At 41.6% G+C, this 15,878-nt stretch overlaps 1 protein-coding gene across 5 annotated transcripts in view; it reads right to left on the bottom strand.

The window, feature by feature from the left end:
- The window catches only part of als2b (alsin Rho guanine nucleotide exchange factor ALS2 b), a 41,355-nt gene extending 26,344 nt beyond the window's left edge, over positions 1-15,011 (bottom strand). For all 5 annotated transcript variants that reach the window (XM_061677207.1, XM_061677198.1, XM_061677187.1 and 2 more), the window contains exons 1-13: positions 14,739-15,011; positions 11,870-12,015; positions 10,819-11,798; positions 10,024-10,366; positions 7,903-8,077; positions 7,736-7,832; positions 5,087-5,164; positions 4,802-5,008; positions 2,847-3,018; positions 2,577-2,766; positions 2,397-2,462; positions 879-1,041; positions 645-776 (exon numbers count right to left, since the gene is read on the bottom strand). In XM_061677207.1, coding sequence (XP_061533191.1) covers positions 645-776; positions 879-1,041; positions 2,397-2,462; positions 2,577-2,766; positions 2,847-3,018; positions 4,802-5,008; positions 5,087-5,164; positions 7,736-7,832; positions 7,903-8,077; positions 10,024-10,366; positions 10,819-11,798; positions 11,870-12,015; positions 14,739-14,794 — 2,805 coding nt within the window. In that variant the 5' untranslated portion in view covers positions 14,795-15,011. The remainder of the gene's footprint in view (positions 1-644; positions 777-878; positions 1,042-2,396; positions 2,463-2,576; positions 2,767-2,846; positions 3,019-4,801; positions 5,009-5,086; positions 5,165-7,735; positions 7,833-7,902; positions 8,078-10,023; positions 10,367-10,818; positions 11,799-11,869; positions 12,016-14,738) is intronic.
- Positions 15,012-15,878: the final 867 nt, after the last annotated feature.

The raw sequence follows: 15,878 nt of genomic DNA on the forward strand, positions 1-15,878 counted from the left end.
AGTGTGTTCCACTAACATGTGTATGTGTTCACTGTGATGGGTAAAATGCAGAGAACAAATTTCGTGTGCATGCATGCATGTTCATGACAATAAAAGGTGATTCTTCTTCTTCAATAGCAGGGCACATATAGACAAGGACAACCATTTGCACTCACATTCACACTGTCACTGAGTGGGAACTGAACCCACGCTGCCCACACCAAAGTCAGGTGAGTGTACCACTACACCCATCAGTGACTGTGGACTATTTCCCTGTTATCTAAAATAAGAATGCTATGATGGCTTTAGCACAACTGTGCTTTTAATGGCACAGATGTACTCCTTTGATGCTAAAATGGATAGGACGATATTAGAGTTGACATTAGCTAGCAGGCTACCCATTGTGTTTTGCTGAATTACTCAAAGATAACTCAACCAAACATTTTATACATGCATACTTGTGAGAAAATGCCTTCCAAAACCCCAATGATGGAGGTTTGGTTCCCAGTGGCTACTCCAACACTGGGCAGTCTTGCTATTGACTCTGTACAACCACATACTGCATTTACGCTGGATTAATACAGATTTTTCTAAAAAAAAATGTAAAAGGTAATTGTAAAACAACAAAACTTTAATAATTATTATTATTTTCAATGTTCATTTACCGTCATCTTTCCAGGGAAGCCTTTCCAGAAGAGAAAGGTGTATTCAGCTTCCTTCCTCCTTCTCTTCAGTAGCAGATCCAAAGCTTCAAACTTGGAGCAGCTCTCCTGCAATCGCTGGTAGTCATTGGAGCACTGAGAGAGCGAGTGTGACAGGCAGACAAACAGACAGAAACATTTTTCATCTTTCAAAATCAAACCGTTTAGAGGCCACAAATTTCCTAACCGTTGACCTACCACTTCAAAGCATGTGGCCAGTTTGAGCAGCAGTCGTCCATACTCTTGGAGATGAAGTGTTGGGAGGCAGAATAGCATTACCAGGAGTTCCACCACAGTCAAGTTCCCTTCACAGCACTCTGCCAACCTCTGGAGCAGCTCAGGGCTCTTTCCAAACAAATCTCTTAAGAGAAAAGGAAAACTCATTAATAGAAATGTACCAAATCAGTCTCAAATGGCATTTTTTCTTTACTGTCTGTAATTTTCGTACCCACTGTATATTGCACGCCTTTTAAATCCCTTGCACCACTATCACAAATCACATAACTCAGGAAAAGACAGATGAACACCTGTCACCATTAATATGTCACTTTTAAAAAATTCTTATCATCTTAAAAAGTCTTATTGTAAATGACCAGATTTTAGACCACAAACCTGTCTGTTTTTAACTGAAACCTGGCTGGGTGCAGATGCACTCTCACTGAGGCCTCACCACCAAATAATTGTTTTTATTTTTCTGTGCGGGATAGTAAGAGGGGAGGTGGTACAGCGTCACTAACTACAAACACACTGGCCACCACACCTATTTTAATTGATATCTACACCACCTTTGAACACCACTTAATTTTGTTAAACAGCCCACCATTTGTATGCATGACACTGTACAGACAATCCAAACAGTGCAGTTTTTATTACCGAATTTGTATCAATCATTCATAAGTAAGTAGTGTGCATATGTATGGCATGATTATTTTAAAGGTCCCCAGCTGCAGAGAACACTGTTTTTAAGAACAGGCTAAAAGCCCACCCTTTTAACTTTTAGCTTTTAACTAATATTTAATTTACTTAGCTTATATTTTGCTTCCATTCTTTAATTAATATTTATTACATTTTATCTTCATGCTGCTCTAATATTTATAGGTCCGTTAGTTCAGTCTGTATAGTTTTAGGTCTGTTAGTAATGTTTTAATTCATTTTAGCCAGCATTTATTTTATTGTTTAATATTTTGTAGTATCTGTTCATTATCTTTAGTGTTTCCTCAGAGGGACCCATCTACACTGGGAGCTGTGACCATGATCTTGGCTCCCAGGGTCCTTAGTCGTCGTGTGTGGCAGTCGCTGTACCACTGCACTGGCGACATCGTGCTGGTGACTAGTGGTGGCAGCTTGTGACCTGGTCCTGGTGGAGATGGCTCCTTGAGTTGGTGTTTCCTCACCTGGATGATCAGTAGCTAGCCGCACCGTAGGTCATAATTGTTTTTAACCTGTATGTGTTAGTGTGTCTGTGTCATTGTGGACGAGTGGCAGGAAAGGTTGACTTTAATCCATGTAAAGCAATATTGCATTTTATATATGAAAAGTGCTGTATAAAAAAAGTTTGATTGATTTGACTAATTAAAAATTGTTTTTTTTACACTCAATTAAGTGAAGATGGACTTATTAGACTATATAATGATGTACATTTCTTGGGACACAGTCTGTTACTTCGGGAACATGAATCACCTGAACATATTCATTTCCTTGTGATGATGTACTCACAGCGAGGGTTTAGTTAGGGCCAGGAAGCCTCCCATCACCTGGAAGTAATCCAAAGTGCTGCAGTATCTTGAAAGATGGGAGCATAAAAACACCATTATTATTATTATTCATATATTTTATACCAATTATAGTTTTGAACAAGACATTAAGGTGTCAATTGTTATGATTGTTAACACATACTCATCATAGGTGTCCAGGAAGATTCTGGTGTGGTTGAGGACAAAAAGACTTTTAATACTGCGGCTGTGCCGAAGGTTGGCAGTGACACTGATTGCATGCTGCCCAGTCAGGTGACACAATTGTCCAAACTGACTGGCAAGCGTCTGCAGGAGCCTGAGGATCATGGGGCCAAGGTTGGAACTCAGAGATTCTAGAATCAATCAATGCAGGAAAATCATTTAACCATCAGATCAGGGGGAAAAATAGTTTTCTTGCATGTATCACTCTTACCAAGCTCAAGCAAGGGGCTCAAGACCTGTGTCTTGATGCTACACAGTTTGCAGTAGAACTTCCTCTCAGCTGATGCCAGCTCATGGAAGCTGGCAATGAAGCCCATCACGTTCTTGTCTGAGAGCGCCACACAGTGTCGGCCACCAGCAAACACGCTGCTCACAAATCCCAACTGGGAAACACAAGCCACACAAAGCGTTACAAACCCAGGCAGTGGCCACTACTACTAACTTTATTTCTATAGCCCTAGGCCTGTCACGATAAATTTTTAGTAGACTTTACACTGATGAAATAGTTTCCAAAAAAATCATGAAAATGAAGGCCCCGCCCTCGTGCTGCAGGACTGTGTGGTCCGCTGGAGAAGACCCCTTCACCTCTTAATCAAATATGTTACCTGTATGTCAACTACTGGCTGAATAAAGTGTGCTGCTGAGGTTATGGTTAATAAACAGTTAACTTTCCCGTGTGTGTGTGTGTTAATTCAGGACTAACACACAACAGCTCAAGGCACTCACGTTTTAAACGATATTGCCGGGGTGTTTTAAACGACATTGCCGCGGTGGAGCGAGACGTTTAGCTCCTCCTCCTCCTCGCTAGCTTGTTAGCTCTCGGGCTAGCGAACATAAATAAACAGTTAACTTTCCCTTAAGTGTCTCAGTTGTGTGCTACGTGCTGCACATAGAACAAGTCTGTAGAGTACTGGACGGAGCCAACACTAGTCAGCCGAGGCACTGACGTTTTAAATGACGTCGCCGCAGTGGAGCGAGCTGTTTAGCTCATTAGCTTGGGGCTAGTGAACAAATAAACAGTTAACTTTCCTTTAAGTGTTTCTCTTGTGTGCTACACGCTGCACATGGAGGAAGGCTGTAGAGTATTGGACAGACGGTCCGCCGGCGTTCCACGAGCCCACTAGCGGCTAATGACACGACCTTCCAACTCGCTATTGCCCCACCACAACAATGACAATTTATCCAGTCCAGAAAACCTATCGTGTCTATTTTATTTATCGACGATAAGTCGATACAGTAATTATTGTGACAGGCCTATATAGCACCTTAAAAACACAGAAACATGAGTTCAGGTATGTTACTAACATTTTCAAAATACCTGTATGTCAAAATAGAAACCTGTATTTCAAAATAAATATCACTGGCTAGAGGAGTAATATACAAATAAAATGAGCCTTAGTTTGTAAGAACTGGATATAGATTAAGGATTATATGCCAATTTTTATGTCGTAAATCGGCCCAAATTTTCTTGCCCAGAAACCAATATAAATAATTTGGAAATTTGTGACCAAAACCATGACTCTTTGGTAGAAAAATGCCAGTATATTAGTCGTATTAGTTTAAATGTGGTTTAAAAAGGCCATTTTCCGATTTTTCAATGGCGGTGTCCGCTCGAGCCATCTCATTTTCACGGTTAAACTGAGAGCAAGCGCAACATCAGAATTACTTCAAACGTCACAGAAAACGTGATTTTCGATGCCGAAATCGAGGAACATTTTCATCTTTGTCAGAAGAGAAACAGAAAATCTCAACTGAATTGCAAATTTCAAAAACGAGGTAGTAAAGAGATTTCCCAACAATGTAATCTGAAAAGAAGAAGTGCTTTGTGTGAAACCATGAGATAACGCAATTTTGGTGGACCTCCGCTAAATTCTTGTGCCCAAAATTAGGAAGAGCAAAATGGAAAGAAAATGGCAGCTGTTTTTCTGGATTTAGTAACATACCAAATGAGTGCATGAATGAAAAAAATTACACACAACCACAAGCACAGAAACCCAAACAAACATTAATATTAACTGCCATAGGACCTATAACATAAAACCCATTGAGGAAACCAGGCAATAGAAGAACCCAGCAACATGTACTGAGACCAGGAGGGCTGACATAGGTTGGTATAAAGCCATTCTGAGAATTATAAAGTCATTTAAAATAACACTTTGTTCTTACATTCATGCAGAAGGGAAGCAGCACCGGCTGCTGGGTGTAGCTGTCATATAGCTCCTCCTCCTCTTTCTTTATCCTACTCTTTTGGGTGTCCTCCTTCACCTGTTCGCCACTGTAATAAATTATGGGCTGGATGCAGTCTCCATCAGCAAGCAGGAGAGTGTGACGCTCTCCGGCGCTCACATCCCAGACCCGGATTCCCTCTGACAGCTGTGGTGGGAGGCAGTAGTGTGTGGTGACACCCAGACTGGCGTTCGATGGAATATGAATAAGAAGTAGCTTCCTCACCTTGGCGAGGCGAGGGACTGTGCTCGGGGACTCCATGTGGCCCAGTTGACCCTGGCTATTACTTCCCCATGAAAACACCTTTAAGACAGACAGTGACTAATAGACAAGCAGCCACATTAACACTTTCACTTCACACTTTCTTCCTGATGGCAAAAACTTGGGGGTTCCCCAATGGCACCACTAGTAAATAAACCCTTAAGTCATTTGACCAATGCAGAGTGATTTAGAAAATAGGGTCAATAGCTTGAATTATGATTTTAGCCTTCTTCTCCAACGTTATTGTTTAAATGCGTCAGTCAAAAAGAAGATGTAACGTGAGGTAAATTGCTCTTCAGGGAGACGGAACAGACATAATTTTCATTTCAACTGGTAAGTTGATAAAAAAAATAGGCATTGTGGAAATTCAGGGATAGTTAGGATAATCCTTGATGGAATCGTGCAATGCCTTAACATTGGTCACGATAGATGTAGCCTAACAGCCAGCATACTACCAAACCATCTAAATGAGCCAAGCCTACCACTGAGTGGCTCTTGGTGAATGATGCTGTTTGACTTAATATCTGTAGGCGATGGTAGATGGTCTATTTCTGTAATCTAAACTAAGAAGGCTATGATGGCTTTAACACGACTGTGCTTTTAATGGAACAGATGTACTATTTTGATGTTGAAATGGCTAGAGTGCCATTAGAGTTGATGTTCGCTAGCTATTGTGTTTGCCGAATTACTCAAAAGATACCGTAATTTCTCACGTATAATGTGCATTCCCCCCCCCCAAAAAAAAATCTTCAAAAGTCAACAGTGCGACCTATACAAACATATAGTCAAAGTCAGAAAATTAATTCAGTGAAATGAGGCATATAAGTAGATGCGTTTTAGAACAGCCATATATTTGTTTTAAAGCTGCAGTGTTAAAACTAAACACTCGGTGTGCCACAATATTAAATATATTATTAAAGAACAGGTCAACCTCAGTATTAAAAATATTACTGATCAGAATTGATTAGAAAAACTAATTAGGAGAGGTGTGCCACTATGTCTATGTCTGCTGACCGTAATTACAGGATAAAAATATGTAACAACCCATTTAGGATGACAAAAAAATACAAATTTACAGTTAAAACAATATAAAGTGCTCCAAAGAAGACACTTTACTCAATATACTATGCATAAAATGGGTTTCTCTTCATCTAATATATGCACGCAATGCACTAAAAATACTCCAGACACCTATTTTCATGCTATATGGGAATGCACATCAATTCAAAGCTTTTGGACTTCGGTAAAGCAGAAACCCTCATACGGTCCCCTCCAAAAGTATTGGAAGGGCAAGGTAAATTCCGTCTTTTCTGTTGTACACTGAAGACCTTTGGGCTCCACATCAAAAGATGAATATGAGACAAAAGTTCAGAATTCCAGCTTTTATTTCATGGTACTTACATCTAGATGTGTTAAACAACTCAGGACAGAGTACCTTTTGTTTGAACCCACCCACTTTTCAAGTCAGCAAAAGTATTGGGACGTGCGACTGATGGGTGTTTCTAGTTGCTCATGTGTTGCCTTTTAGACGGATTGCGTAAACATTAAATAGTGATTGTTTTTGGCCTTGGCTTTTACCTATGAAAACTGAATTTGCTGTTAAGCAAACATGAAGACCAGAGAGCGGTCTATGGGGGAAAAGCAAACCATTTTAACACTGAGAGAAGAGGGAAAATCGATCAGGCCTATTGCACAAACATTGGGCATAGCCAATACAACAATTTGGAAATGTCCTGAAAAACAAAGAAACTACCAGTGTACTGAGCAACAGACATCGAAAAGGGTCGACCAAGGGTATCAACAGCTGTTCATGACAGAAACATTGTGAGAGCTGTGAAGAAACACCCAAAGACAACAGTCAGTGACATCCCTGCCAACCTCCACATGGCAGGGGTGAAGGTATCACAAGCCACTGTTTGAAGAAGACTTTGAGCGAAGAAATATACAGGCCACAGCACAAGATGCAAACCACACATCAGCAAAAAGAATCGGAAGGCCAGATTGGATTTTGCAAAGAAGTACACAGAGATGGGCCACAAATGTTTTGGAACAAAGTTTTATGGACTGATGAAACCAAAATTAACCTCTACCAAAGTGATAGAAAGGCCAAAGTATCCATAAAGAAAGGATCTCCTCATGATCCAAAACACACAAGCTCATCTGTGAGGTATGGTATGGTAATGTCATGGCTCTCAAAAAGAGAGGGTCACCACTAACATTTATTGCATACAAATATAATAGATGAAAAGGTCATGGCTGCACATTATACATGGGAAGAAGGGTTTTTCTGATTTTTTTGAGTCAATTTATACTCAAGGGTGTGTTATAGACGAGAAATTACGACAACTCAACCAAACATTTTTTACAAGCATATTTGTGAAAAAATGTCTTCTAAAAGCCCGGTGATGGAGGCTTGGTTCCTAGTGGCTACTCCGTAACCAGGCAGTCTTGCTATCCTGTCAGTACAACTACATATTTTCACTTTGGGATACCTGGTGGCACAACCCCTAAACACAACACATTTTTGTCATTAATGTATCCTTGCACCCTATTGTTTACAAACATTCTGAAATGCCCTATGTCCCAGTCTTGTGACTGCAGCTATTGACTGACCTGTGATTGGGCAGTAAGAGCGAGGGAATGATGAGCACCGGCTGCTACTCGCACCACCTCCTTTCCATTGAGACTTTTGATGCAGAGCGGCTGGAATCTACAAACAGACTTTTGGTGTTATGCAGAGGTTTGTTTACATAAATGCGCTCACGAACGGAATTCCCTACCTATCCAAGTTGTCCCCATGGCCTAGCTGACCATGTTCACTATGGCCCCAGCTCCACACCTCTGTTTGCAAGGAGGGCAGCACCTCTTGATCTGCCGGGGCTGCCATTCCCGATGACGTCAGCAATGTGGCCCCTATCTTAGAATGCCCAGCCTTACGTAACAGCCGTGGGGACACTGCAAAAACACTAGTCCATCTTCAAACTGATAGTGTGAATTTGTACTTAGTTTTAAGTGTTTGATCACTGCACACTGTGTTTGATGATGGCAATCTGCAAATAAAGTGAATCACTCTTCTGAAAACATCTTACATGCTCATGAATCTGAATTTCCTTGTGCAAACCTCTACCAAAGACCAGGCCTTGTGATTCCCTTTATTGAAAAAAGTCATGACGTGACTCGTGATATTGTTCCACGCCAAGCTTGTAAGTGGTGGTAATGCAAATTATAACATGTTTGGCAGCTGCCACACACAGTAAGCCTTTTTTTAAAACCACACTTTTATGGGTCACTGCCCCACTTGGCCTCATGGCAAAGAGTACAAATCCCACACCTTTATCAGGATCTGCACCAGTATTATGATTTTTTTTTTTTTTTACCCGTGCGCCACCCCTATATTGTACCACATTTTGTGATTACCGTAATTTCTCCTGTATAATGCGCACCCCCAAAGTTGACCCAAAAATTGTGGAAAACCCTTCTACCAATGTATAATGCATTTTTTTGTTTTTACAATGCATGATTTTGCTTCTACCCATATGATCAAAACATTAAGTATTATCTGTATTTTGTTAGTTAAGCACTTTATTTGAACACGTAATACTTTATTTTTATTTACTTGCTCTTATTTTGAAATTCACAGCCCTACTTTTATTTAGTAAATGAGAAAACACACAGTTGTGCTCATATGTTTGATTATCCAGGCAGAATTTGTAAGATGTGTACAATTCTTTAAAGAAAACATGAAGGGCCAGGTGAAACACATTTAATTTTATTTCAATTTGACTCATATTAAACTTGTCAAGCATTTAAGAAAAGTATCATCATTAAAAAAACAACAACCAGAAAGAAATTAATGACGGTTGTTGTTCTGTCATCAGTCGTATTTAAAAAAATAAAATATTTCACAAATTCGGTCAGGGTATGTAAACTTATGAGCACAACTGTACATATATGTAGTCATATGTACCCATGTCATATTGGAATGAAAGTGTAGGCTACACCTTTTTCATAACCTCTAGGTGGCGGTGGTATGTAGGAATGAAAGTGTCAGCTTTTTTATAACCTCTAGATGGCGGCATAAATTTATAAAATTTGAAAGTTTTATTGCCGTTTTCCCCTATACCGATGTATAATGTGCACTATTGACTTTTGACAATTTTGGTGGGGGGGGGGGGTGTGCATTATACACGAGAAATTACAGGATGTACTTGTTTCATCATTCTGCCAACTACCTAACAAACCAAAACCATGGTTCCACCAAGTGCTACCATTCAGTTCAGGTCATAACAGTAAACCCGTCAAGGTTGTGCTTCTACTGCATGGGAAGTAGGCGAGATGGCGTGACAGCATGTAATTCAACAGTTAAAGAATGAAAATAAACAATACGTGGTACAGTACTCTGTGCTACAAGGACCTGAACATAAACACAGTCATACATGCTCGACTGTGAGACAAGCAGGCTAACCGCATGCTTCACTATGTCACACTGTTTTCTTCACATTCAATTAAATTCTAGTAATACGGAACAGCAACTATGTTGGCCTTTCAACAGACAACAGTGCATCTAGCTCCGTCCACATGCAAACTTAAGTGTACCACTGTGACTGGAACCCCATTAAAGAGGTACTGAAATGGGGGACAGTTTGGATATTTTAGGACCCTTAACACTGGAAATGCAATAAAATATGTACCATACCGAACAGAAACTAATTAAAAGGTTAAATGAAGAAAAGTCTGAACCCCATAGTGTGTGTATAAGGAAGTAAACAATGTTATTCTCCGCTGTCTGTTCAGTGAATGCAACATGACAAAAACAATGAAGTGTGACGAAAACATGCACGGGCACGAAGCGTACTTTAACAGCAGTGCTTACGAGGAAAAGAGGTGAACAGCGTATCTACCCTGTGAGAGGAGGCCCGGGAGCGAGAGGCGGCGGTGCATGTGTTCCGCCTCCTCCTCGTGGATATCCCCTGTACTGGAACTCTTCTTGGCCTGCACAGAGTCTTCCTGTCGAACACGCTCGGTGGTGTTGTCACCCGCTCCGGGAACAGCCCCCGTTAGCCTGACTGGCCCGCTTAACTTGCTTGACAATGCTCCAGTGGGAAGATAGAGATTCATCATTTTTTTGAGGGACAATGCCTCATAGGTGGAGGCAACTCTTTCACCAACTGCTGAAGCGCATGAGGCAACCAGGTTGTTGAGAGGGTTGTTGGATGAGGCGCTGATGATTCCGGCTGCTGAAGGCTAAAAGAAACACAAGACAGTTGGTAATAAAACCAAAGCAGCAATGTCTGTAGGACAACCTAGAGATACCATTTGCATTCGTTTGTTTTCTAATACTTATCCTGTTCAGCTGCTTATCCTATCTGGCTTTAGGTGAGAGGTGGGGTACACCCTGAACTGGTTGCCAGTAATTTATAGGGCACACCTGTCAGGGGTATTTTAACCAATATATAAAAAAAATTTCATCAAAACCTCATACAATTTAGAGTCTCAAATCAATACAAACTTCACACAGAAATATACAAAGAAGGTTGTTAAATAGCATTAGTTCAGGGTGTTGTCTTCCTTTCGCCTTAAGTCAGCTTCAGCTCCCCACAAGCCTGGACAGGATAAGCGGTATAGCATATGGATGGATGGATTTTACTCACCCATCCATAATGTAAAAAGCAGGGTTTTCTAATTGCAACACTCACCAGCAGGTTGTGCAGTCCTCTAATTGTCACCTTTGGCGTTCTTTCAGCCTGAGTGTTATCTGAGAGCTTCTTCAGGTAATCTTTGACTGCCTGCTCATCTGGATAAGGTGAACATTTGACACTTGTGGTCTCACTAGACTTAGACCCTGAGGGGTCAGAGTCTGAAACAGGCAATTTCTCCCCAGCCAAAGATGACTCCTGAGTCTCCAAATTTTGACTGTGGTAGGGGTTATTGTTATTGACAGGTGCTGGAGACACCAAGTGAGGGGGTGATCCAGAGGTTTTGGAAGAAAGGGCTGGCTCTGATGGAAACGTCTTGAGCCCAGGAGCTATAGAAGGTGCTTTAAGCCTCTCCTCATCCTTGGGATGCTCCAAGCAAGGCAGGCAGTAGTGACTGTCAGAGATGATGACATGATCCTCCTTGTCTGTCATGGTGTACAGCAGCTGCTTACATTGCCCACATTTGTCTGGAGGGGGCCGTTGGATGTCCTGGGAGCCCAGGCAACGCACCAGTGCCAGGCTGTGCGAAGCCCCGCAGGCCACCTGAAGTACAAACCGGCCTGCCAGGAGCTCAACCTTTTGAGGTTTCCAGACAGGAAAAACTGTGGCACTGAATCCCAGCTGACAACCGCTGCCCCAAGCCCACACTTCCTGCTGGAGCGAGAGTGCCAACGTGTGCTGCTCCCCGCAGGCGAGCTCCACTACAGGCACCGTCAGCAAGGAGCTACAGTCAGAGTCTGCCAGAACGATTGGAGTCGGGTTGGGGACAGTGCTGAGGCCCGACAAGCCACACTGTCCGGCACTGTTGTCGCCCCACATGTGGACGCCGCCGTCCTCTGTGACCGCCCCACTGTGCAAGCTTCCAGCAGCTACAGCGACAACCCGCTGTCCACTGAGTGCACTCTCCAAAGTGGGCGCCTCAAACTCTGCCACTTGACTCTGCTTCCATGGACAGTGCCCAAAAGTGAACACCTGACCACCTAATTGTGCACAACAAGGGCATTAAAAACAGGGACATGGTTTTGAACATTGCAAACATCACCATGCGTACCTTGCACCAGTAAAACGCCATGATTTTTGCCCAGAGCTACATGGAGAACAGACTTTGGAAGGAGCAGTTTCTCGGGGATCACACTGTAAGAGTAGCCCTTCCAGATATGGAGCAGGCCGCGCTCTCCTCCACCGTCATCTCCAAAGCTGCAAGTTATTAGATACAGGACATAGTTGTAATGGGTCAGGTCACTTAATTGTCTAACGTTGTTTTAGGAGGGCTGTTTCAAAATTCTATGAATTTTCAAAGGTGGAAACTTTCCATGGGAATTAACAAGAATTCAGGAAATAAACCAGGATTTTACAAAATTGAAGGTTAGCTCATCATAGTATAAATAAATATATATGAAAAAAATCAATTTGCGCATAATCCTGATTTCATGCAATTACAGTTGAATATCTATATGTATATCTATCTATCCATCCATCCATCCATCCATCCATTTTCTGAGCCGCTTATCCTCACTAGGGTCGCGGGCATGCTGGAGCCTATCCCAGCTGTCATCGGGCAGGAGGCGGGGTACACCCTGAACTGGTTGCCAGCCAATCGCAGGGCACATACAAACAAACAACATTCCCACTCACATTCACACCTACGGGCAATTTAGAGTTGTCCGTAGGTTTTTCGTAGCTTCGTTTTCGTAGGTTCTTAGGACCCAGGGATTGAACCCGGGTCCTCAGAACTGTGAGGCTGACGCTCTAACCAGTCGGCCACCTTGCCGCATGTATATCTATATCTCATATAAGACTTTAAAGGGAGCTTTGTTGGTACTTTTGGATGACTGTTCTATTTTTTAATGATTGGGTCAGGGGAATGAGTAATACTTAACATAGACACATTTGTTCTTCAATCAAAGAATTGATTGTTCAGAGGCATCGTAACAGGGAAGGCGAACCAGGCAACTCCCTTGGGCTCGAGCTAAATGGGGACCGGAGAGACAGCTGACATTGGCCCATATCCGTGTGTCCCCCCCCCCACAGATCAGAATCATCTTTATTTGCCCATAGGTCCAAAAAACACACAAGGAATTTGTCTCCGGTAGTTGGAGCCGCTATAGTACGACGATAGACAGCCAATTGACAGACCGCTTTTTAGACATAAAAACATTGAGAACAGTCACTGAGCAATAAAGGGTTGCGAGTTATCTGGTAACGCCGATATAAATTTTTACAAACATACACACACACACACACGCACGCACGCACGCACACACGCTCACACACACACACACACACACAAACTTTTACAGCCACTTTTACAGGCTTGGTCCCCCCTTGCGGCTTGAGGGGCCCAGGCCCACGTTTCCTCAATGTGCCGGCTCAGCAACTCCGTACACCAGTTGACCAACATGCATGTGATATGGTGTTCAATCACTAATAAGTTCGATAGACACGCTTTAGGCTTTCATTGCTTGTGCTGGGAGCACTAATAACAACACAGGTCATACTAACATATCCACTCACAGGTTCTTACAGGTGTTTAGACACTACAAAGAATCCCACCGCACCACTCGTCAGTAGCACTGCCTTGCTCATTTCCCACATCCTGTCTTTTTCTGTCCTCTCTCATCTTGTTCTCTTGGTTAGTCATTGCATGTCCTTACCGGGTGTGCTTCCCCCCCAATCCACAAATAAGAACACGATTTGACTGTTGTAACATTACTTCTGCTCAAATTTCTAGACTGTCTAACTATTGTTCTGCTGTGGTTCGCACCCCTATTCCCCTTGTCCACGCTGTCCCTCTGTCTGTCCCCTAAAACCCTTTTCTGTCCGGCTGCATTTTCAATAAAAATCTGAATAATTACAAAATTTAAAAATGAGCAAAGGAAGTATTTCAAACTTCCCTGCTGCACAGCAAAACTGTTCCATCACAAAAGGCATACAGATCCACCATTCTGCAAGGCCATGCAGCTGAACAGGACAGGTTATAAAAAAAAATAAAAATAAATCCTAAGCATACAACCACACAGTTGAGGGGCAGATATCATACAAGGACACCATAGATGACTCATCAAGGAATGCTAAAAGGCAGAACTTTTACAACAACTAAACGAAGATGAGTGTTTCTGAAAATGAATGGATGTATGGAAATAATCTAATCCTTAACATAAAAGAAACAATGCCAAAATGACTACCTAACGTTCCTTTAGGTTTTTTTCTTTGGTGCAACGCATGATTTGTGATTTTTTTACCCCCCCAGTCTGTTTCAATGACTAATTGTTCTTTGGTGATGCTGTATCCGTAATTACTTATTATTCCATATATTTAAAAAAATATATATAAGATCCAATCCAGTGTATTTTTCATTGGGGTGTGTGTTGATGTATGGTTCGGATACAACAAAATTAGGGACAATAACACGAAATTGGAGACTGTTTTGTATGACATCAGTGTTCACCGTTATCTTGGTTTTAAATATCTTTATTTAACAACAATATGAAGACATAAAATACGCTTTTAATGTGAGCAAATAAGACTATTTTTGTGTAAATACTATACTGCAGTCACGCCCCATGAGTGATCACATGGTGATCACAAGCAAACATCACATTAATCCACCTTACCCCATCCTCTCGGTTTCCATCCGTGGGTTTGAATTCGCCATGAGCGTGTCCTAAAACACTCCGTCGCTGCCCGTCAAACTGTCCAGAGTGCTAATGGTCTGTCGGCGATGAGAAAATGTGACATGTCAGTCAGTGCTCCCAAACCAAACACGCACTCTGACGTCGGACAGGTGTCATCCAGTTAGCCACCGCTCGTACAAAACACTAGCCGGCTATCAGTGGCGAACTCGTTCAACTAAAAAGACGCAAGCACATACTTACAGGGCTCATCAGAGTATATTGTCACATTTTAATAATCATCCTTACCAGCTCGTTCTTTTCTTCGTTTTTGTTAAACCGGAAAACGTTTGTGTAGCATGCATCTGCTAAAGTGGAAGCTTGGCGAGCAGAGTCGGAGCCTCTTCGTCTGTTGACAAGGCGAACGGCAAAGATCGTCTATAATAGCACAAACTCTGAAGGAACGGTCCGGAGAGGTAATATGAGGTACCACTAACGAGTATAATTATTGTATTTATTTACATTTAAAGCCCTAAATTTAACTTCTTACAGAAGTCTTTGTGTTTGTCTTTGTGTTTCCTTTATTATGCCATGTCTTTTAATGGCGCTTTAGGCAAATAAAACCAAATGTACATAAAGGAAACACAAAGACAAAATGCGTTATCGTTGAGAAAATTATCAGATAATTTATATTGAAATGTGGATAAGAGGCAGGTAAAAATGTAAGGCTGGCGTTGTGTTAAAATCGGAAAACAAAACCCCAACATAGAAACTGAGTGAGATGCTTCGTTTTAGCGAACCTCTTATACTCTTCAAATACGGAAGCCGAAGAGACACGTGAAGTTATAAAAAACACAGCAAATAACCTTATACGACAAATAACCTTGTACGACAATTAGTACTATATAGTACTAATTATACTACTAACTACCATAGTACTATATCCAAACACCAACCTATAGACAAACGAGTCCAATTATAATTATACAATCCATTATAAAATATTCCTCAATTGTATCAGTATCAATCTTAGTCCAAAAATGTAAATGTTGCAGTTATGCTGTGGCCCCAGTTTGAGACCATTTTCATCCTTTAAGCGTTTTATTAAGCCTGCATTTAGTACGAAATGCTGCAGCAAGACTTTTGATGAAGACAAGAGAATTTGATCAGATTACCCCTATCCTGACCAACTTGCACTGGCTTCAAGGTTCTGTTACTTATAAAATATTACATGGCTAGAACCTTCCTACGTTGCTAAATTAGTGGTACTGTGTGTTCCATTCTGCAACTATGCTCGCAAAATGCTGTTCTTTATGTGACCCCGAGAGCTAAAAAGAGGTCTAAAGGTTCTTAAGAATTTTCTTTTGTGTGTGTGTGTGTGTGTGTGTCCTGTTTGGCTGTAAGGTCAAGCAGAAAGGAGGATCTGTAACTTCTTATGCCGGAACAGTT

Source organism: Phycodurus eques, chromosome 1 (genome assembly GCF_024500275.1).
Source record: "Phycodurus eques isolate BA_2022a chromosome 1, UOR_Pequ_1.1, whole genome shotgun sequence".
Lineage (NCBI taxonomy): Eukaryota > Metazoa > Chordata > Actinopteri > Syngnathiformes > Syngnathidae > Phycodurus > Phycodurus eques.